This window comes from Pseudochaenichthys georgianus, chromosome 1 (genome assembly GCF_902827115.2).
Source record: "Pseudochaenichthys georgianus chromosome 1, fPseGeo1.2, whole genome shotgun sequence".
Classification (NCBI taxonomy): domain Eukaryota; kingdom Metazoa; phylum Chordata; class Actinopteri; order Perciformes; family Channichthyidae; genus Pseudochaenichthys; species Pseudochaenichthys georgianus.
Genome location: NC_047503.1, coordinates 45,218,449 through 45,240,808, shown reverse-complemented (window position 1 = coordinate 45,240,808; position 22,360 = coordinate 45,218,449). Strand labels below are relative to the sequence as shown.

The following is a 22,360-nucleotide window of genomic DNA, read 5'->3' as shown; positions in this document are numbered from 1 at the left end:
GGGGAACTGTATATAGAGTCTTGTGGTCTTGGCGTCTGAATAATAACATGTATGATCTTCATCCAGAGAGGTTTATAAATAAGCAAATAAGCGCCTGAATCCCCATCATTTTTTGCACGGTCAGTCGGAGATCGAGGAAAAAAAAGATACATAAAACTATTATTCATACGTTTGCTGGATCCGTCTGAAGTCCACTAGGAAGGTTTATTGTACACCACGCTACACAGTGTCCAGAGTGAGAGAGGATATCGGGACTTTTTTTGGAGTATTTCCCATAACGGGAGAAGTCACAGACACCTCCCTTGGTATCGTCTCCTCTGCCCCCTCCGTCCTCTAATACAGTCTTTAGTTTCATAGAGTTTGTCTGTGTAAACGTTGGGCAGCAGCTCACAGGGTCTTGGTGTTAATGTGAGTCTTATAATGCTTCGTCAGGTGGTCACTCCTCATGAAGCGTTTCTGACACTGGGTGCACTCGAAGCGCTTGTCTCCTGTTGGGGAAACAAACAGAAAAAGGTTGTGATAATGTTTTTAATATCACAGAGAACATAGGGACAAGCTTTCAAACACATTTTCATAAACGTTTTACCTTAAGCCCCTGTCACACTGTCCCGAAATTGACACCCGATGGACACACGATAAAGGAAATGTTCAAATTCGGCTGTGATCGTAGCAACATCGGGCCGTTCGTGAGGGCGTCTAAGCCATCGTATGACCGCCGGTGGAGTTTCTCAGGCTCCGGCAGCAACTTCGTGAGCGGCAACTTCGTAAGGCACTCGTGAGGGCATCTTGTCAAGTCGTGTCATCTTCGTGTTATCATCGGTGCATTCGCCTCACTCTGATCGGGGCGAATGCCCGATGGCACCGAGGATAACACGATGCCCTCACGATGGCCTTACAAAGGGCAAAATTGACACACGAATTCAACACGAAAATGAACCCTCTCAAGGTCCCTCGGCAATTTTTTGGCATGCCAAAGATTTTGCCACCGCTCACGAAGTTGCTGCCGGAGCCTGAGAAACTCCACCGGCGGTCATACGATGGCTTAAGACGCCCTCACGAACGGCCCGATGTCGCTACGATCACAGCCGAATTTGAACATTTCCTTTATCGTGGGTCCATCGGGTTGTTTTATTGCACAACAAAATCATGTAAACATATTATGTAAATAACCCAATTTGTGTTCTGTGAAACTGAAAAGGATATAATATATTCTTTTGAAGGCGAGTTGACAGGAAGTTGTTGTTGCTATGGAAACAACAACATGACGGAGAAAACGTAATATATTCTACATATAAAGACGGAGAAAGTAAAGAATAGAGTCTGAATATATCAGTACAGTATCATAGTACTGTAACATAATTGTTTGTGTTACTTTCGTTGCAGTTGTATTTCTTAAATGTAATGTAAATGTTGCCTTCGTGTGGTTCGGGGCCATCTTCGTGCGAAATTCACAATTCCATATTCGTGTGTCCATCGGGTGTCAACTTCGGGACAGTGTGACAGGGGCTTTAAGGGTAAGCAATAAAACCAATATTATCATGGCATTTTTGAGGGCCTGTGTCTTTTCCTGAGCAGTAACATTAGAGTTTAATCAATCATATACTAAGAGATATTGAGGGAATGTGTGTATTCACGTGTGTGTTTCAGTGTCTCCAGCAGACGGACCTTTGTGCATCCAACTTTCTTTGAGCATATTAACAAAACTGATTTGACCAGCTATATGTGCTTAGTATATGTATAAGACATATTGTGGAGTGAATGTTTGTATTCAGTGTATTCACAAGTGTTTCAGTGTCCAGCAGACGGACCTGTGTGCGTCCTGGCGTGCCGCTGCAGTTCGTCGCTGCGTGTGAATCGCTTCCCGCAGAAAACCCAGTTGCAGACGAAGGGTCTCTCTCCGGTGTGCAGCCGGACGTGAGCTCTGAGAAGCGACGTTTTCCTGAACGTCTTCTCGCAGCCGATGACGTGACAGATGTGCTTCCTCTTCCCAATCTCCCCCGGCCTGCAGAGCGTAAACACACGGTGAGAAGTGAGATATATTTACAGGTTTACATCAGGGTCGAGCTGAGCATTCAAAAGGTGAATGGATTTGAGATAAAAATGGACATAAAAGCGTAAATTGTTCTGTTCATGCAAAACATTTACATTTTTAGTACCTTAACTTACAAAGAATAAGATTTGTAGTTATGTTTTTGTCAGTAGATCACTAAGATATGACAAGTTCACAAAATGTCTTTTAGCAGGTAACTTAAATCTGTCCATTATAGCCATGTCCAGTTGGTAATGTTTTTACTTTATAATTACATTTCATAATTTAGCTAATTATAATTATTAAGTTAAGTATCTCTCCCAAGCACATTTCGACAGGTTGATCAACTCACTGACTCTGTAATTGGACAGGACGCCCATTTATCCCCTTAGCCCCAGACACCCTTAAATATTCCCTTAAATCCATATTATTCTAAAACAGTTCGAGGTTAGTTTATTGTATAATAATAATAATAATAAATGATACTTGTATAGCGCTTTTCTAGACACTCAAAGACGCGTTGAAAGAGAAAAAAAACCAAAGAAAAATATAAAAAGATATCCAGAAAATAGGGGGGGGGGGGGAATGGTTGGATGCAGTGTTGAACAGCTGGGTTTTTGAGTGAAGTTTTTGCGGTGAGGGAGGAAGAACCTCTGATGGATTGGGGTAGTGAGTTCCAGAGGGTGGGTGCAGCAACGGAGAAGACTCTGCCGCCCCATGACTTGAGGTTGGTCCGGGTGGGGGGGGGGGACAGGAGGTTGGCAGCAGCCGAGCGAGTGGGAGTGTGTCTGTGGAGGAGGTCAGTCAGGTAGGATGGGGCCAGGCTATGGAGGGCTTTGTACGTCATCAGGAGGATTTTGTCCTGGGTGCTCTGGGGGGTGGGGAGCCAGTGGAGCTTGATGAGGACGGGGGTGACATGTTCACGGATTCGGGTGTGGGTGAGTAGGCGGGCGGCGGAGTTCTGGATGTATGTTTGCAGGTGGACCACAGAGGAGGCTGTTGCAATAGTCCAGACGGGAGGTGATGAAAGCGGGGATGGGGGTTTCTGCGGCAGTGGGGGAGAGGGATGGACGTAGACGGGCGACGAAGACACAGAGGCAATTCAAAGTGCTTCACATAGGCATTTAGGACATAATAATTAAAAAACAAACAAAAACTAAAGAAGACAATTCATAAAAGCGATAAAAAGTGATGTGTCTTAGATGAATGTTTCCAGGCAAGGTAAAGTGTAATTCAAGCACATATTCGTCCGTCTCTTGACTCTCTCACCTCTTCTCTGCGTCTTTACAGTTGGGGCAGGTGCAGGCCATGCGTCTCTTCTTCTCTCCCTGCTGTCCGGGCAGCTCCAGGGTCAGCGTCTGCTCCATCTGGAGGGCGGGTTGGCCCGGAGACGTTGCCAGCTGGAGGCCTCCACCCTGTATCGCCTGAACTGTGAGGTGCTGCTGGCCTGACAAACACAAACACACACACAGTTAGAGACACCTGGATCTGTTAGAAAAATCTCCCTGGTCTCCGGCTTGAGCCTCAACATCTGGATCCATGTGTCTGTGATCCTCTCCAGATGGAAGGAGTCATCACACACAGAGCATCAACTAGTTCCTGAGCAGTGTCCTTCACATGCTGATATCCAAGAGAGGGAGTTACTCAGTCACAAGATGGAGGAATACTGGTTCTTCTAGGTCAGTGCTTCTCAAAGTGTGGTCCGCGGACGACTGGTGGTCCGTGAGCGCCCCCTAGTGGTCCGTGAGTATATTGGTAACATTTCACATTTGAAATAAATAAATACATTTAAGTTTTCCGCACTCTCGCGGGAATATCTCCGCAATGGAGCGAGCTTAAGTTTCACTTTCGATTGCATGAAATAGCCCAGATAAACACCTTCATCACACATGTTGCCACTTGTTTGTTCTATTTTCAGGCGATTTGTAAAAATAATAATTTTTGGATATTTGTGGAGTTAGGTGGTCCGCGAGTGTTTTTTTATTGGTTAAGTGGTCCATGGTATGAAAAGGCCCGCGGGCCAGAGGCGGCCCAGAACCAACTCCCAAGTGACCCAGCCTCCCGCGGCCAAATTCCTACACTAGTACAGACCATGAACGCAACACTCCGCGTTGCATAGAAACCACCAAACCACAACGCAGCACGTTTTTTGAAAGTGCATCTAGTGCTGCTAGCAACGGTGGTCCTATGATAGCAACTCTAAAACATGTCTCTCTCAACTCTGAAGCGTAAACAGAGACAACCCGGTCATTGATCTTGTGGAGCAGATGCGCGAGTCATTGCCCAAGTCAAGCTGGACCTTTTCACGACCGACTTGAGTACGGGTCGGATGCTGCATTTTCCGACGCTCCACAAACACATCACATCCCCGGCACAAAGATTTCATTGCGAGGTTGAAAGAGAACTTTGCCGGTTGATTGGATGGACTTGCTCTGCCCACAGAGGCCAGAGACCCCTTCACGGTTGCAATAGAGGGGGGCGTATCCACCAGAGCAAAGGAAGTGGTCCCCTGCATCGACGAGGGGACATTTACACTGGAACTTATTGACATGCATTCATCCGTAACCATGGCAGCGCACGAACGGGCCAGCGAAGTTTTGTCAGTGATGTCAACAAACAGCAGTTCCCTTCATTCAGAAAGTAGCGACCTGTGTGCTCAGTATGTTTGGATCAACATGCACATGTGAGTGAAGCTTTTCACACATGAACTCGATCACAAGTAGCACTCGCTGCTCCCTGGCTGACGGCACTCTTCTCCAATGTCTCAGCATTGCATCCTATGAGCCAAAAATCACTGCTCTTGTTCAAAACTAGAAATGTCACTTCTCCCTTTGAGAAAGTCAGCGAGTAGACGTGTTCATTCATATCTTCGTTACCCTCGTTATGGGTTTGTGTACTGAAGGGTTTGACAGTTCTTTTTGTATTTAAATGCACTTTGTAACGTGTCTGGGTCAAATGGGACCAGAACGTACGATTTTTTTGTTATTACTTGAAAAGTGAAAACATAGTATTGCTACCTCTTTGTGTCACCTTGGAGCACTTTAACTGTTTGTTAATGATGTGCATGTGTCATATGTATCCAATTTTATTTAGTTTGTGAGGACATTTATTAAGACTGCTATTATTGTATTCAGTTAAATGCACTTCGTGATGTGCCTGGTTAAAAAATAAATAACCTAAAGCAAGCAAATGCTACAACTGTGCACTTTGTTTAATGCACTTTGAGACGCCTCAGATTCTGTTAAATTGATGCTGATTTGTTCTGTTTTTATGCACTTTGAGACGTGCCTTTGTTCGATGAACAATTAATACAAATGGCATGTTTTTCATCGCAGTCATAAAGCTTTTTACAGGCCGCTGAATGTCTGGCCCAGCAGAATTTTGTAGTTATAAAATCTGGCCCAACTGAACATCTGTCATTTACAAAATACTGAGTTTTCCAAATTCTGACTTTTTCTCCAAATTTCAAAATCAGTCAAAAGATGGAGGAAAATAAAGCAGTATTCAATGTTTAGTTCATTACACGTCACTTGTGTCTTCAGGGACACAACGACATGCCGACTGCAGTGGGATTCGAACTTGCTACCCCCTGATTCGAAGTTCAGCGCACTATCTACTGAGCCACAGCCTCCCAGTTCAGATTAGCTCCACGTCAGAAATGAGCATGCTTGATGTCTCTCTCCATAGAGGCTGGATCATCATGTTCATCACATAGCTATCACATGCCTCAAACAGTCCTGATGCTCTTCCAGGTAATCAGACATGCTGTCATGCTCACAGCTGCAGTTGGGATACCTTTGATATCATGTTGCTCTCATGTTGGAGGAGGACATTCAGGATTTAAATCTGATGAAAGATACCAGCTGTTCTGCATATTGCAATACGGCAGGCGGTACCGTAGCATCCGGACCAAAACCACCAGACTCAGGGACAGATGTATCCCACAGGCAATACGACTATTAAACACCCGAGCTCCGTAAAGTGCCCCGTAAACATTCAGCTGTTCGTCATCTTGCATTCTACTTTTTATTTTGTATTTGATTATCGATGTTGCATTGTGGAGGAGCTCAGGTCAGAAGAATGTCATTTCTACACTGTAGCTTACGTGAGCCGACTGTCCTGAGGCAACGTGGTCAATGGTACCATGAATATAGTGACACGAGAAAGCAAAGAGTTTAAACATTGTATTTGTTTTTGTCAGCCATGATGGCTTCTCTTTGTTTGAGCAGACTACACTTGTTGTGCTCCCTTCCTCTCCAGTCAGACTGAGGCTGATAACTTCAGCTCAGTGAGGTAAAGGACTCCGAGTGTTGAGATAGTTCACTTTAGTCTAAGTTATCTCAGTGGGTCTCAAACGGTTTGATCACAATTTATGTAAACACATATTTCCAAGGCACTCCTTTATAATTATTGGGATAAAACAGGTTTGAAATCATTCCAATGTAAACTATAGGACAGTAAACCAGACATATCGTTTTAAACTGGAGAGATACAAACTAGGGCCGGGACTTTAACGCGTTAATTAAGATTAATTAATTACACAAAAATTAACGCACTTTAATCGCACTTATTTTTGCACAGCGGAACGTTTCTCACTGGATGAGTTTCAGGCGTACCGATTATACTGGAGCACCAACTAACGTTCATGACTTCAGCATGGGACTTCGAACAACAACAAACCACGGTGAACAATAGTCAAACATGAACGAACAAGCTGATGAGACCGCTTTGGTCGGCCCCGTGGATGGGACATTTTGTTTTAACAAACGGACGGATGGAAGCGTCGACAAGAGCACGGTGGTGTGCAAATTATGCAAGAAAGAATGTGCATATCACCGCAGCACATCAAGCCTAAAGTATCACCTAAATGCAAAGCATGTAGCAGCTAGCGTGTAGCAGCTAGCGTGTAGCAGCTAGCATGTAGCAGCTAGCATGTAGCAGCTAGCATGTAGCAGCTAGCATGTAGCAGCTAGCATGTAGCAGCTAGCATGTAGCAGCTAGCATGTAGCAGCTAGCGTGGACGTTAGCCCGACTCCGAGTGCAAGGAACCACACCCTGACCCAACCCACACTCAACCAGATGACTGGTTTCAGGGCCAGGATAAGTGAGTCCACGTCTGAGAAGATAACCAGCTCCCTGGCTCACTGGACTGCACTCGACTGTCGACCACCTGGAGTCACATCCATGTGGAAAACTGCTTCTCACTGTTCTCAGGTCAAATATGTATATTTGATTAAAAATGCGATTAATTTCGATTAATTAATTACAAAGCCTCTAATTAGATTAATTTTTTTAATCGAGTCCCGGCTCTAATAAAACATATGCATAAATAAAATAGTAAAATAAGATATGAATGAACAACAAAAATAAAATACGTTACATGTATTTGTTATTGGCTATGGTGGGTTATTGGTTATGCTCACATACTTATTTAATTATTCAAATGTAAACCGATCTTCTTCATATGGGTGTTTAGAGTTGTACCCCCTAGATCTAGTCTCTAGTCATTCTGCTTAAAGTGCACCAGATTGAAGCATTTTGCTTTAAAATGTTCAAACATGTCTTCCTGATATGCCTGAGATGCAGATATGCTTGTTTTTCTCAACAAGAACTTAATCAGTTTGTTACCCTGCCCCTCAAAGAATCGGAAATTGAGAACCGTTAAGAACCGGAATCGAAAAGTAGAATCGGAATCAGAATCGTGGAAATTCAAACGATACCCAACCCTAGCTGTAAGAAGAGAATCAGACAGATAACCTCAAGGCAAAGTATCAAGGGATAACATTTAGGGGGAAAATGTAGATGCTGTAGCTTTAAAAATACTTTCTATATGTATAACATCTTAAACAATAACATGTTCTACTTGATTGCTTTAACCCCAATATTGAAACAGCATTGGCATAGTAACCATTATCTCCGTAGCTTCTTGATCCATGTAAGCCGTTTCCATTTACAATCACGAAAGACAATCCAAGTGAAAAACGGACACTTGTTCTGTCCATCCGTCTGTCTCCTGCGTCCTGTGGTCTCCGTAGTATGGACAGTGGCGCATCAGCACAAGCACCCTTCATTATTCTCTGTAATAATATGTTTTATTTCATCCTACTGTAACGAAACCACATATCCCCCCGGGATAAATACATGTTTTGAGTCCAATTCTGATGAAGCCCTGCTCACAGACTCACACTGTACATTTCAGATTTATATTTAATTGAATATTTCATTCCATGCTCACTTTATGTAAATAATATCCTGCTTATGTTGCGTATATTGTGTTAACAGAAAAGTGGCCCTTCGATAGAGTTTTTATTTGTCAGACAGTTAATAGATGTTTTATCGTCACGGCAGCGTTTCCGCTGAACTCGGGCCGAGGGCGTCCACAAATATTAATAATTCGAGAGAAGATCGAGAGTTTTTATCGCTTGAAATATCGAAAAGGAAAAAGGACATCCCTCTGTTGGAGGGGCAAAGGTGGGATTATTTTCAGAGTATTGAAGATCGTTTCCCCGACATCGAAGGTGCCTGCCGCAGGACAATTTAGATTTAGACGCGATGAGCGGGGGGGTTTAGTGGAGCACGCGCGTGAACTGCGAGCGCCGGAGCCTCGCAGCGGCGAAACTGAGGCTCCGTGGTAAACTGTGGTGACATGAAGAGACGTTTGGGAGCCGACACAGCCGGCGCTTTGAGAGAGCCGAGCCAAACGATCCGGCTCACTGACGTAAAGAGACAGTGTCTATAAGGGACGGCTCGAGTCAAACCGCTCTCGGGGGGGACGCCCTCTCAGCCCTGGTCTGGCGGAAACACTGCTTCACGGTCATCTGTATATTTGTCTTACTCTCTAATGCTGGTTTATTTCTATTTCTATTTTGTGATGTTTCTATTTTATCTTTTAACTTGTTATTATGTGCAATGCCTTGTTTTGTTTTATGCTGCTGCAACTAATTGGGATTGATAAAGTACATCTTATCTTTCTGGAATGTCACTTGTTAAGATAGAGAACTAGTACTTGTTATATACAACCAGAGAGGGCAAAAGTACACATCCTTTACTCAAGTAGAAGTACAGATACTCGTGTTTAAAAATACTCTGGTGAAAGTAGAAGTACTGACTAAACTTCTTTACTCAAGTAAAAGTAAAGAGGCTTTGAAGTGTACTTCAGTAAAAAGTACCCATAGCTAGCAGCTGTTTTAAAGAGTACCTGACCTCCCTTTATATTAATAGAACAATAATGTCATTGTTAGCTAATGAATGTTTCCATGCCGACCAACGGCAACATGACAACGTTTCCATTGGTCCCTCTTCTTTAGAGAAGACCAGGAAGTGATGGATACACGGATCGTGTTATTGGTATACAGGTATTTGGATTCAACATGTAAGAAGTAGAAAGTACAGGTATTTGTGTTCAACATGTAAGAAGTAGAAAGTACAGGTATTTGGGTTCAACATGTAAGAAGTAGAAAGTACAGGTATTTGAGTTCAACATGTAAGAAGTAGAAAGTACAGGTATTTGAGTTCAACATGTAAGAAGTAGAAAGTACAGGTATTTGAGTTCAACATGTAAGAAGTAGAAAGTACAGGTATTTGTGTACATGTAAGAAAAGTAAAAAGCAGTGGAGTAAAGTACTGATACCAGAAAAATATACTTAAGTACAGTAACAAAGTATTTGTACTCCACTACTTCCCACCTCTGTATACAACAAATAGAAGATCATCAGCTCACCTCCAGCGTTGGTGATGGTGACAGGAACTCCCTGCACCTGGACCCCGTTGATGCTGATCGTCTGCACGGCCTGCGTCGCCGAAGTCAGCTGAGACGTGTTTAACGAGATCATTCCCCCCGCAGGAGCGATTTTAGCCAGAGTTCGTTCCTTCTTGCCGCCATGAAGCGTCCTCTTGATGCTGGCCTGCGGCGGGGAGTTGGTGACGACCGCAGTGGTTTGGGTCGATGAGGTGGAGACCGAGTCCTGGAGATGAACCGTCTGCCACTCGCCTGATGCCGTTTTGAAGAGGAACTGACGGAGAGAAAAACGAGTTTTATTTATTTACTGGATTCCACATTGTAGTTTGTGCTTTACATTACTGTGCGGCTTTTACTCGGGGAAAACATGCAACCATGTGCAACCAAAAGAAGGTAGCGGTTCATGTGTTGGCTCATATTTTAAGGAAGAATAGGCCACAATGAAGTCTTGACAAAAATACAAAATGTAACAAAGATAATAAATCCATAAAACAAGTGGATAGTGATTTTTGTAACTTGAAAAGGAGAAATATAAATGACATACAATTGAACATGGGTGAAAGAGCTATGGAAGGTGGAAGAAGGACATTTTAATATATATATAATATCTTAAGATGTATAATCTTTGTCGAAATAACTTTTCCATTTGAACCTTGTTATCCTGCTCTTTCTCCGCTCCCATTTGAAAAAAACGAAATGTTAAAGCGATGCCAGAAAACAATATTTCTGTTCGTCAAAACGGCGTTATGACTCCAGAGATAGGGCGATCGTGTCCAATAGACGGACAGCTTGGTTTTCACGGAGCCCTGAATGAATAGAAAGTGCCGTTAGCCTCCTAGAAAGAACCCCTGGTTACCTGTGTTGGCGTTGGCTCTGATTGGGTGACCTGCAGGCTCGAGGGGGCCGAGTGTCTCTGAGGGATTGCGGGTAATGTGGCGGATGCAGCCTGCACCACCTTCAGAGCCTGCTGGGGGATCTGAACCACCTGAGACTCCGGTTTGGACTGAACCAGCTGGACCTGCTGCACCATGGCCGGCTGACCAGGACTCTGGACGATCAGGAGGTTGTTTCCCGCCTGGAAATACAGAGGGGTTAGAATACAGCGGAGCCATCATCCCTATCCACCAACTGGAGGGGACACAGTCAGTGTGCTTGGATCAGGGCTGCAGAGTTATAAAGGGATGTTGGGATGGAGTTATGTCAGGAATAGGTCAGTTAGCATCTCTGCCACCAGTAACCGCGTCTGGACAAGCTGTAGATACACCGGTGTGTATGTCATAATAGAAGCATTTCAATTCTATATTCACTCTTCTCCGTCTCGCTTTGTTTTTCCCAATTCAAGAGGATAACAAGTCTTTAGTGGCTTAATATTCCGCTAACTTCACATTACAGACCGTGGGTTTACGTTTTCTTACGCAGCTGGGAACGATGCTTTTCAGGGAGGAGAGTTTCAACCAAAATAGTTGTACAGTAGTTGCCATGGTAAAGATGCAAAGAAAGATATTGTATATTATAACTTTAATCCTATTTTTCTTCCAACAGTTAAATAGAGTTATGTTTGGTCAATTTGTTGATTTGCTAATTAACAGAAAATGTCCAATAATGATAAAACAATAAAAGGAAATATGTTACATCAAAGATATTTTGTTTCATATCATCGTGGAATTTGTGTTACGGACTTTTTTGGACCAACAAATAATTCTAAACTCCGGGTTCACTTCCTGGCTTTGTTCTGTATTTTCAATTAAATGTCACCGACGCATTCAGTCCTTTCGCTCCACCAACATTTACAAATACACATCGTCTCCCAGGCGAGTGAACCTGGAGTTAATCACATGCCATCAAAGATACTGTTAGTGTTTCGTTAAGATCTCACGGCGAATTGTAAGTGGCTGCTGCCTGAGATGGCATGCTGTGGTTTTATTAAATGTGCCAGCACTGTCTCAGGGAAGACAGCTTTTAGATGCTGACTTGGAACAGTCTGCAAAAGGAATGGAAGCAATTTGGTTCCACTAAATGTTTTGAAAGCAAGGATAGATGCCATCCAATCGGAAACCTGTAAATGTTACTAGCTATGTAAACTGTAGTCGCTGAATGATGTCCTTTTTGTTTTTCTGTTATGTGTATGTGTTCATGTGGAACCTACTTGCAGCATCAATGATCCACCTGCATAAATCAAGGTTTGAAATGAAAGAGCTTCCCCGCCACATGTACCTGGATGATGTTGTCTCCAGCTTCGATCAGGATGGTCTCCATCTCTGATGTGGGAGAGGGAGGCTGAGCAGGAGGCGGAGCATAAGCGTTCAGAACTATCTTCTTCTTCCTGCCTCTTCTCCCCTTCGCTGGAGCAGCTGCCGTCTCCGTGATAAACTGAGTCCCGCCCATCTCTCCCGTCGCCACGCCGAGCGGCAGCGTGATCCCGCCGGGCAGCTGCACCACGTGGGAGTTGTTTGATTTACGCGACCGGGGGGAGGGTTTGATAGCTAAACTCTTCTGTGGAGTGTTGGCAGCGTTTTGGGAGGGTACCGTCATGGGAGTGGTGATTATGGCCTGGTTCGTGCCCGGGATGAGTTGGATCTGACCTCCTTGGGGCATCATCTGGATGGTCTGAGCCCCTTGGATCTGAGGCATCATCTGGTACTGGATATTGGCGGGTGCGGAGTTGTTACTTCGGGCCGGGCTCTGCTGGATTGTGAGCACGATGGGGCTGCCGGGCGCCGAGGAGCCCAGGCCGGCAGGAAGCTGGATCACATTGCCCTTGGCTGAGAGGAAGCCCAGGTTTTTGGGCGGAGCGGGGGCGATGGGAGCCGGCTTTATGGGGAGGAGGCGGCGAGGCTGAGGCTGCGCTGGAGGAGAGGTGACGGGAGCCTGAGCGGCAGGAGGGCCGATTTTACTGCAGGTGGCGGCAAGGAGGGCGAGAGGAGAGGGCTGGTGGTCCTGCAGGGAGACACACAGCTCCAGTCAGACACAACACACAGCAGGCAGTGAAACCAGCATGATTAGACACACTTACAGAGAGATAAGGGGCTACAAGAATCTCCTACGGCACTTTGGGAAAGAAAGATCTGTTGATGCCTTTAAAATAAAAACACCTCATGGTTTTACTGAAGGATCTTTGCATTAAATTATTAACCTTAAACTTGTTATATATAAGAAAGCAACTAATATTATATAATTTAATTTAAAAGCTCAGATTATATTGAAGTCTCCCTGCCATATGCACTGAAGACAGCTCGAGTAGTGACGGGGAGATACGAGGCTAAAAGAATCTCCCACAGCGCTTTGTTGATGCCTTTAAATCCTGACTGGAAATGTTTTCTGTTCACTTTGATCCTTCCTGATATCACCAGCCGGGTTAAAAGAATAACCACAGCCTTAATTAATATACTCTACTTATCTTCCATATTATAGGACATGTTATTGAAAGCCTCACTGCCGTTTGAACACCTAAAAAAAGCCAGGATTATTTTGTTTAACACACATACCGTTCCCTAAAGCCCAACGCTCAGATATTAAATATTACAACATTGATTGTGTATTATCTTCAAGTCATCATTAAAAACTCGCCTGCTCACCATGACCTTTGACCCCTAACAGTCGCCCTGCTTCCACTCCTACTTATTTAATGAGTACTTTATTATTCGCCCCTCTTGTTTGCTCACCATGGAAAGTAGCCTTGCGTCCCTTGAAAGGCGCTATACAAAATGTAATCTATTATTGTTATTATTAATAATAAATCTGTTTCTATAATTAAAAAATGGGGACATCTATCACTCCGTTGGATCCTGGCAGGAAAATGTCCCTTTGGTTTTTCAGCGTCATGCGTATCGTGGGTGAACTGAGGTAACGGAGGCAGCAGAGAGAAGCCAGAGTGTAGAGGCAAGCGGGACTCAACATCTGGACGTTACTCACTTGTATGGAAACGTTGGAGGGCTGAAGGTATTCACTGGGACTGACAGCAACAGTGGTGGCCATACTGTCCTGTTGTTCTGGAAAACACACACACACACAGTCAGATCCAGGCTGCATCTATTTTCAGTGGTTAGTCTGTGCAAGGACATTCATACAAAACAGAAACACATCGAAGGAAGACAAGCTCCATGATATCCTGCTGACCCAAAGTCTCTCTACAAAGGTCAAATATCACTTGTTTTGCATCAATCTTGATACAGGGTACTTATGATATGTTGTACTTTGGATTCCTGAAGCTTTTAGTCGACTAACCCATCATCCAAGGGTAGTTTTCACTATAAGTATTCAATGTTCAATCTGAATTTTCTTTAAATTAAAAAACATCTATATTGATTCTGACTTTTCTGCATCCAACTCTCAGGTTTATCATTACTGTGAGAGAAAAGATTATTAATTTAACACTTTTAGAAGCAGTGGCGGTTCTAGACCAATTTGACTGGGGGGGCCAGGTATTTTCTGAGGGGGGCACAATAAATGCAGGACGGAAAAGAGAACTAGACAGTATGAAGTAATTGCGCATAAGAAAACAATGCAATCCAGTTATTGGTATTTGTTTCAGTACACTTATTTATTTCAGATAGATCTTATAGTTATTACTGTTAGCGTCAGCTTAAAGGTGGGGTAGGTAAGTTTGAGAAACCGGCTCGAGATCGCTAGAATTTGAAAATACACAACCGGAGAAAATCTGCCACTTCCTTACAGAGCCCCTCCCCCAACACACACGAACGCGCACATGACCAATGAGGGCACGAGATAAGTTTGTGCCCCGATGGAAGGCTGACAGGCAGGTAGGCCATCCAATCGGTTGGTTGTACTTTTTACAGTATTACGGCTTCTACAGATGAAATTTTTTTATGGATTTGTTGTCAAAGCACTTCAGATATTCATTGCTATCGGGATGTTAAGAGCATTCCATGGAATATAACAAAAGGTGTATCTCGAGCCGGTTTCTGAAACTTACCTACCCCACCTTTAAGTTATCGTGCAATGTTTGCACTAACACCATATTTATATAAAAATAAAGGCAATGAACAGTTACATCTCTACTTTACATAAGGGTGTCTGCACAATCTCACATTACAGCAACAAAATCCTGCGTACCAGAAAATATACATTTAAAAAAAACAAAAAAAAAACTTTTCATTGTTAGGGGGGCCACAGGTCAGTGTTAGGGCCCCCCCCTAGAACCGCCCCTGTTTAGAAGGGAAGATATGGTCCTTTGTTCTGGGAATGTCATTTTCGAGCCTGAGACCTGGAAAACAGGCTCAGGGCTTAAGTCGGGGAGTGAACTCAAACACGTCATGTTACAATTATTTTGCTGCTTGCTGCAAAAGGAAAACTCTCATGTCAGGGGTACTTGAGTGAGTGACATGCAGGCTCTGCATGCACAGCAAACCACCAATCAATCATTCTTGATCAGATCACAGCAGGCCCCGCCCCGCTAGTTTGCAGACCATCAAAACACCGGTAAACAATGAGCGAGGCACAGGAGGACAATGCCTTCATCCGGTTAAATATAGTTTAAAAAACCGCAATATATATCGCAGGGGGGGGGGAATCGCAATGTCAGTTTTTTTCAATATCGTGCAGCCCTACACTGTGGTTTAGGACGCGCCACTGTGGCACTCTATAGTCGTAGATGTATTAGGGTACAAGGTAGTTTTCACACTGTAACATATAGCTGTCTGGGAGGTAGGACAATTAGTTGATAATCTTTAAAAACATTTGGTAAAAGTTCACACAGTATGACCTTCAAAACACCAGTATGCTGATTTTTAAAAACGGCTTTGATATCTCTGTCACTATTTGAAATGTTGGCTAATAAAGCGACCATGTGCACACATCCAATTGATCGCATTGAGTGCTACTGCGTGAACCTAATCTAATAAAACATAATTATGACACCTGAAAATGTGCAGAATAGGGCCCCTTTAAACATTTTGAAAGCCCAAGCTTGTTTTTTCAGGCGTCATAATTATGTTTTATTAGATGTTAATAATAAGCTGGTCCAATAAGCTTTGGATATTGTGCAAAAGCTCATGCTAAATAACTGACATCCTTTTCCCTAAACTTCTAAAGTGCTGGTTTACGTGACTGACTGACCACGTTATGTTCGCTCCTTGAAAAGTATTGATTAATGAATCAACAAATAACAAAAGAACTGGCCAACATTCGCTCTCTCTGCAAAGAATTGCATCGTTGGACTGCAGTCATCACTCATGTATTAATTATTATTATATAGATTTTAAGACACCCAGCATAAGTACTTTTAGGGCAGACTGCCCGAGGGTTTAGTGGCAGTAAATCTTGAGCCTAATGGCCCAAAAAGGTTGAGGCCGTCCCTGTCAGAAAGATTTGCTCTGAGGGAAGTGAAGACACACTCAGGACTTCCAGCGAGGGACCGATTCCACTGGTCATTATGGCCTGAACTGCAATACAGGTGGAGAATATACCCCCTAAAATAAACTCTACGGCAGAAGCCATTTTTAGGGGAGGCATACAAAAAGTGCCTTCAGGGTGTAATTTGTGGTTTTACGCAGAACGTAGGGTTGCCAGAAACTGACCATGATCAAAATCGATTATTCGGCAGCCCTGGCGAATAATAATCGATTATTCGACCGACCCAAACTGGTGGTGTGACCAATGACCATTTACAATTATTAATACTATTACTATTATTAGCATATATATATTTATATATATTTTGGTTGAAACTAAGCCAGAAAAAAAGAAAAAAAACATTAAAAAAAAAAAATATATATAAAAAAAATCGCTTTTTAAAAATAATATTCGATTATGGAGACTGTAGCGAATATTCGAATAATCGCTGGCATCCCTACGCAGAAGTGGTGTTTTTCCAGGTTTAACTGAACTTGTAAAACAGAGCTCCAGACATGTCAGATGGCAAACACTTGCAATCAGACAGCAGCTGACACTTAACCACATGACAGCCACCGAGAGCTGCTCTGGCAACCAGCAACACAAGTGAGAAGTGCAAAGGCTGCTGGGAACTCACTGATTTGTCACGGATGTACTGCAAGAGATAATGATTTCCCCATCGCACTGATGAGCCAGAAAGTAGAGCCGTGTCTGAAGCAGAGCACTGCCGTTACATTCAAGTCGCAGGGCTGAGCATTTGTTTTTCTAAATATAAATACTTAGCAACTTAAAAGAGACAGTTTAGCAAATAGTTCAGCTGCTAGGAAAGCATTCCCAGAGTCCATAAAGGCTTTACAGACATAGCTACACAAATATAGTCAACAGTGGGAATAGATATAAATAAGTTAAACTAACAAGATGTGTTGTTTGCTTTGTGCAAATGGTGCAAGGACACTTATGGCGCATTCCCACTGCAGGCCTCGCTCGGCTCAGTACGGTATAGTTCGGCCTCGTTAGGCCAGGCTCACTTTATGCTGCGTTTCCATTACAGTTTAGTAGCTGGGGCAGTAACTATAGTAACGCAGTGTAGGCGGAGCCGTGGCGTCATCTTCAACGAGAACCACAAAACCAACACAGCCGTTAGGTGTTAGCCTCAGAGCTCACAGCTCCTCATATCTGTTCAGAAACTAGACAGAAGTGAAACCAGTACAAACCACAGACTGCCTGAGTCATGGAGAATACAGTCGCTGCGCTACCTTGCTTGGATTAGGAAATTGGGTAAAGTTTAAAGTAATCATGTTTATCACACACTGGACAGGATGTTTTATATTTGACTAGTTATTAAGGATTGCAATGCATTCAGTTTGCAGGAAAACATATGCAAAGCTCTGACTCCAGTAGTATGTATGTAGCATAGAGAAACATGAAACGCACACTGGGGCTTCAAAACAGTCAAATTCACACCGACACTATTTCAGCAGGTTGTTCTGAGGGAGTGTCAACAACTCTGTATCCACAAAATCAACGGCTTAATTCTGACAGCTCCTCTGTGTGGGCTGAACCTTAAAGAATGAATAGAACATCACCTCCCATCTTCAGAGCAATCCGACTATTATAACTATTATATTATATTATGCTAAGAAAGCTTAATTAAATATCTGCCACAACATAAGTAACCGGATCAAAGTAACATTACGTCGCCTACAGTCCGCGGCACTGTGAGTGCAGACGTCGATGTGTCCCGTTATCATTCATATCACATCATCATATATCTCCTGATCTGAGTCAGCTGAGCCGTATCCGTGCAACACTCACAGCGTCACAGACAGGATGCAGAAGTATTATTTTAAGCAACACGTTAAGTTGACGAAACACTCGAGACAAATGTAATTGAAGTCAGATCGTGTTTTAGACGGGCAGTGATATCATAAACCTGTTAATGTACGCATTCAAACACGTGTTCTGTCCCAGCTGTATTCACCTTGCAGGTGCAGCTCTGAGGCTTTGATCCTGATCAAGTGTTTAAGTCATGGATGTTTAAAGTTTAACTTCTTCATATGTCTAGTATTAAAGTTCACTTGTCATTCAGGAAGTATGACGCGCTGCGCTGTCAGTGCGCTTCTCCATGTCTGTGATTGGTCGAATGCTCCAGATACCACCCCTCTCATGTGAACGCGCACCTAACTAGAGAGGACACGGCTGGCTGAGCGATCCACTTGATAACCAGCGTCGTAGGACCGTTTAGCGAGAGCGCGTATGTTATGGATTAGGCCAACCGGCTAACTCAAACATATCAGGTTAGGTTGAACCGGCTTCGTAGCACAGGCCTCGGAACTACTTCCTGTAGAGCCGAGGGCCTCATTAGGTGAACGTGGCAGCTGTGGATCACGGTGTCAAACCAGAAGACTTTCACACAGGAATACCACTGATCTCTGATGGCTTAGATTCCACTTGAGCAGTGGTGGGAGAAGCATTCAGCTAATGTATCCAATTAGAAGGACTAATAACACACTGGGAAATACTCCACGACAAGTCAAAGTCCTGCTTCAAAGCCCTGCTTCAAGTACATGTACAAACGCAAAATACACTTACAGAATGAAAAGCACTTCCTTGTAGTGTGATTATGATACACGACGGGTTGGGATTAATATAACTGCTGCATTTTGCATTTCACAGCCATGGATGCTTAACCTGCTTTATCCACAGTTTAATCTACAATCATATTCTATAAGATCATCATGTCTGCTGCGCTATGAGAACAACGTCTCTCCAAAGTCAACTATTCATGCGCGAAGAAAAGCCGCACAGTTTTCCAGCTGATCCAAGAGGATTTTAAATAGTTTATTTAGCTTAAAAAGTACACAAAGAAAGATGTCATCCTGTCGTTCACCATCAGGTTCAACACCTCTTAAGACACACGGACAGAACGAGGATTACAAACTCTAATGAAGCCGTCAGTGGAGTACAAAGGCAATATTGTCTTTGGGCAGAAGTATAGCGTAACATCTTTGTAAATAGTACCTCAGATGTGTCCTTAAGTAAATATTAAAACAAAGTATGCATCAACCAAATTATTTGTACAGATAAGGGTTTACACACTGGTTCATAAAGTGAAGTTAGCTCAACTTTTCACAGCTGCTACATGTCAGTGATGAACACATAATGCAGTGGTTCTCAAACTTGTTCTGTCATCCCGCTTTGAACAGGAGGGCCTTCTCAAGCCCCACCTGTTCCTCTCAAGCCCCACCTGTTCCTCTCAAGCCCCACCTGTTCCTCTCAAGCCCCACCTGTTCCTCTCAAGCCCCACCTGTTCCTCTCAAGCCCCACCTGTTCCTCTCAAGCCCCACCTGTTCCTCGTCCTCCAATGAAATGGTAGGCCAAGCTTAAAATGGTCAAATGTATCGTTCTATACCTATGTTGCAAATGTATTATCTTTTCAATTTACACACGGCATCTATTGCACGTCTGTCCGTCCTGGGAGAGGGATCCCTCCTCTGCTGCTCTCCCTGAGGTTTCTCCCATTTTCCCTTTAAACTGTGGGTTTTCTTTGGAAGTGTTTCCTTGTACGATGTGAGGGTCTAAGGACAGAGGGTCTAAGGACAGAGGGTCTGAGGACAGAGGGTCTAAGGACAGAGGGTCTAAGGACAGAGGGTCTAAGGACAGAGGGTCTAAGGACAGAGGGTGTCGTATTGTCATACTGATATTCTGTACACACTGTGAAGACCACTGAGACAAATGTAACATCTGTGATATTGGGCTATAAAGATAAACATTGATTGATTGATTGATTCTATAACAGGGGTCTCCAACCTTTTTTAGGATGAGAGCTACTTTCAAAAAAATAAAACGAGTTGTGAGCTACTTTCACTCCTCTTTTTCAGTTTTTTTGCAGTGTATATATTTAGCACATTTTAACATTATTATATGCTGACTTTTGTTGTGTGTTGTTTGTTTGTGTGCTGTTTGGGTCTGTGGGACCCGTTTGCAGTGAAAAGAAAATGTATGATTTTTTGTTTTAAATGTTGAAGTGAAAAGCATCGATCTGGTGCACTTTGAGCAAAGCATGAATGCATGGTTTCAGCTCTCAACACTCGATGAAAGGGAGCTGTATACTTTTCAATACTCCAATCATCTTTAGAATATGATCAAGATAACAAATCATTTACACTTGTGTATTCTTATCTTATGTTACCTAGTTTGCATTCTTTCTTTTTATTTATGCATTTTACTAATCACTCCGCTTTTAAACTGTTTACTGTCCTATAGTACACATTGGAATGATTTCTCACTTTATTTTGTACAACTAGGCGATATTAAATAGATAAAGGTGTGTTCTCTCTCTCTTTCACATGTGTGTATGAGAGATGTTTACGTATGTCTGCAAATGACTTTGGTTTCAGTTGTGTGTGTGTGAGCAGGCTCGGATTGGACTCGGGGGAGATTCCGGGACTTTCCCATTGGGCCGCTGCCGTTGGTGGGCCCACTGGCTCTGGCATAGGTGGGCCGTGGACTTTCACAGCGCCGGTACCGCATCCGCCGCTGCAAACACCCGCCGTTGCGAGGCTCCGGTGCAGAGGTACTGTGAAAGTCCACCGCCGTTGCGAGACTCCGGCTGTAATAATCCACTACCGCCCGCGAGGACCCGGGTTTGATTCCGGCCTGAGGTCCAAAACATTATCGAACAATTATCTCCCGTTCATCGCGTCCCACCTTTCACATCTCTGCGCCCCACCAGTGGGGCGCGCCCCACAGTTTGAGAAACGCTGCATTAATGCAACAATAGTCAAATCATATAATCTATGTGATTCTGAACAAAGTAATTCTGCATACTTTAAGTACCTAAACATATCTTACTGATCATAGTGTTTTATGTTTACATTTTGACTTGAGAGGTTTTGATTACAGGACTTTTGCTTGTAATTGGGTTTTTCCATTATGAGGTATAACTACTTTCACTGGAGTAAAGATTTCGGAATACCAACGCTGCAAGTGATGCACACATAATAATCTAAAAAACATTAATCTATATACTATGTGGTTCTGAAAAAGGTCATTCTGCAAACTTAAACGTACCTTAACATATTTTACTGCTCATACTTTTGTACTTTTACATTTTGACTTGAGGTAATGAATGCAGAATTACAACTTCAACTAAAGCAAGTACATGAATACTTCTTCCACAACTGCAAGTGATTCACATATAATAATTGTAATGAAATATTATAATCTATATGATTCTAAAAAAAGGGTCATTCTGCATACTTTTGTTTGGTACATTAACATATGTTACTGCTCATACTTTTGTACTTTGATTGAGAGGTTTTGAATGCAGGGTTTTCACTTCTAAGAAGGTATTTCTATTATGAAGTATAACTACTTTAACTAAAGTAAAATATCTGAATATTTCGTTCACCACTGCCAGTAATGCACACATACTTACTCACATACTAAAAAAAACAGTGCGGCCTCAGAATAGCGCCGCCATCAAACACATACAGTTGGTTTACTGTAGCTAACGGCAGCTAGTTAGCATGCTAACTAGCACCACTGTTTAACCGGGGGTAAAGCTGAAGTGGTTAGCCGCTAGCTTAAGCTGATTTTCCCTCAGTGCAGCTTAGTTTCTACTTATAAAACGAACCAAAATGGGACCGTTACTTGCTCCATCTTTGTATGTTACCAGGAATAAATGGGCGGGGGGAAAGCACTGGAAACACAACTAACGCACCATAGATAACACTCGCATATTTGGCTAGCTGATGCGTTAGCTAGCCAGACAAACTCTTTGATACAGAAAAAGGCTGCCCTTTTTTCCGGAAGTGCAAACCTTATTTAGGTTCACCCAACTGCCCGAGTGGCCCCTACAAAAACACACGTATTCGTCCCATGTCCAGTTGTTTTCTATTCAATGCAAATATAATGTTTTAACAAAGTAGAATGTAATATAAACACCAATGTTTTAATTCCTACCCACCGCTCATGACGACATTCGCTCTCCGTGAGCCTTGAAGACCGAGTCCCGTGGAGGAGTCCGCCTGCGCCGCCGCTGCAACCAATCAGCGGACAGGGGAGTGTTGAGCGACAAGCAGGGTGGCCAATCAGCTTGAACTGTCCTTTTGAGTGACATTTGATTGAGCCAATTGTAGTGCGAGATCTTTGTACGTGGTTCGATGGATGACGGCTGGACCAATTGGGTGTCGAGATAGTGGTCAACGGGGGCGTTTCAAAATGAAAAACCGAGAACA

The 22,360-nt window shown here is 43.2% G+C and overlaps 1 protein-coding gene across 1 annotated transcript; it reads right to left on the bottom strand.

The window, feature by feature from the left end:
* Positions 1-329: 329 nt before the first annotated feature.
* Positions 330-22,144, bottom strand: sp2 (sp2 transcription factor). Its single transcript, XM_034093162.2, has 8 exons — positions 22,090-22,144; positions 13,680-13,756; positions 11,982-12,704; positions 10,624-10,842; positions 9,750-10,041; positions 3,299-3,476; positions 1,809-2,002; positions 330-488 (listed from the first exon to the last, which is right to left on the bottom strand). The coding sequence occupies exons 1-8, from the start codon at positions 22,094-22,096 to the stop codon at positions 388-390; spliced, it is 1,791 nt and encodes a 596-aa protein (XP_033949053.1). The 5' UTR covers positions 22,097-22,144; the 3' UTR covers positions 330-387.
* Between the last annotated feature and the right edge of the window lie 216 nt (positions 22,145-22,360).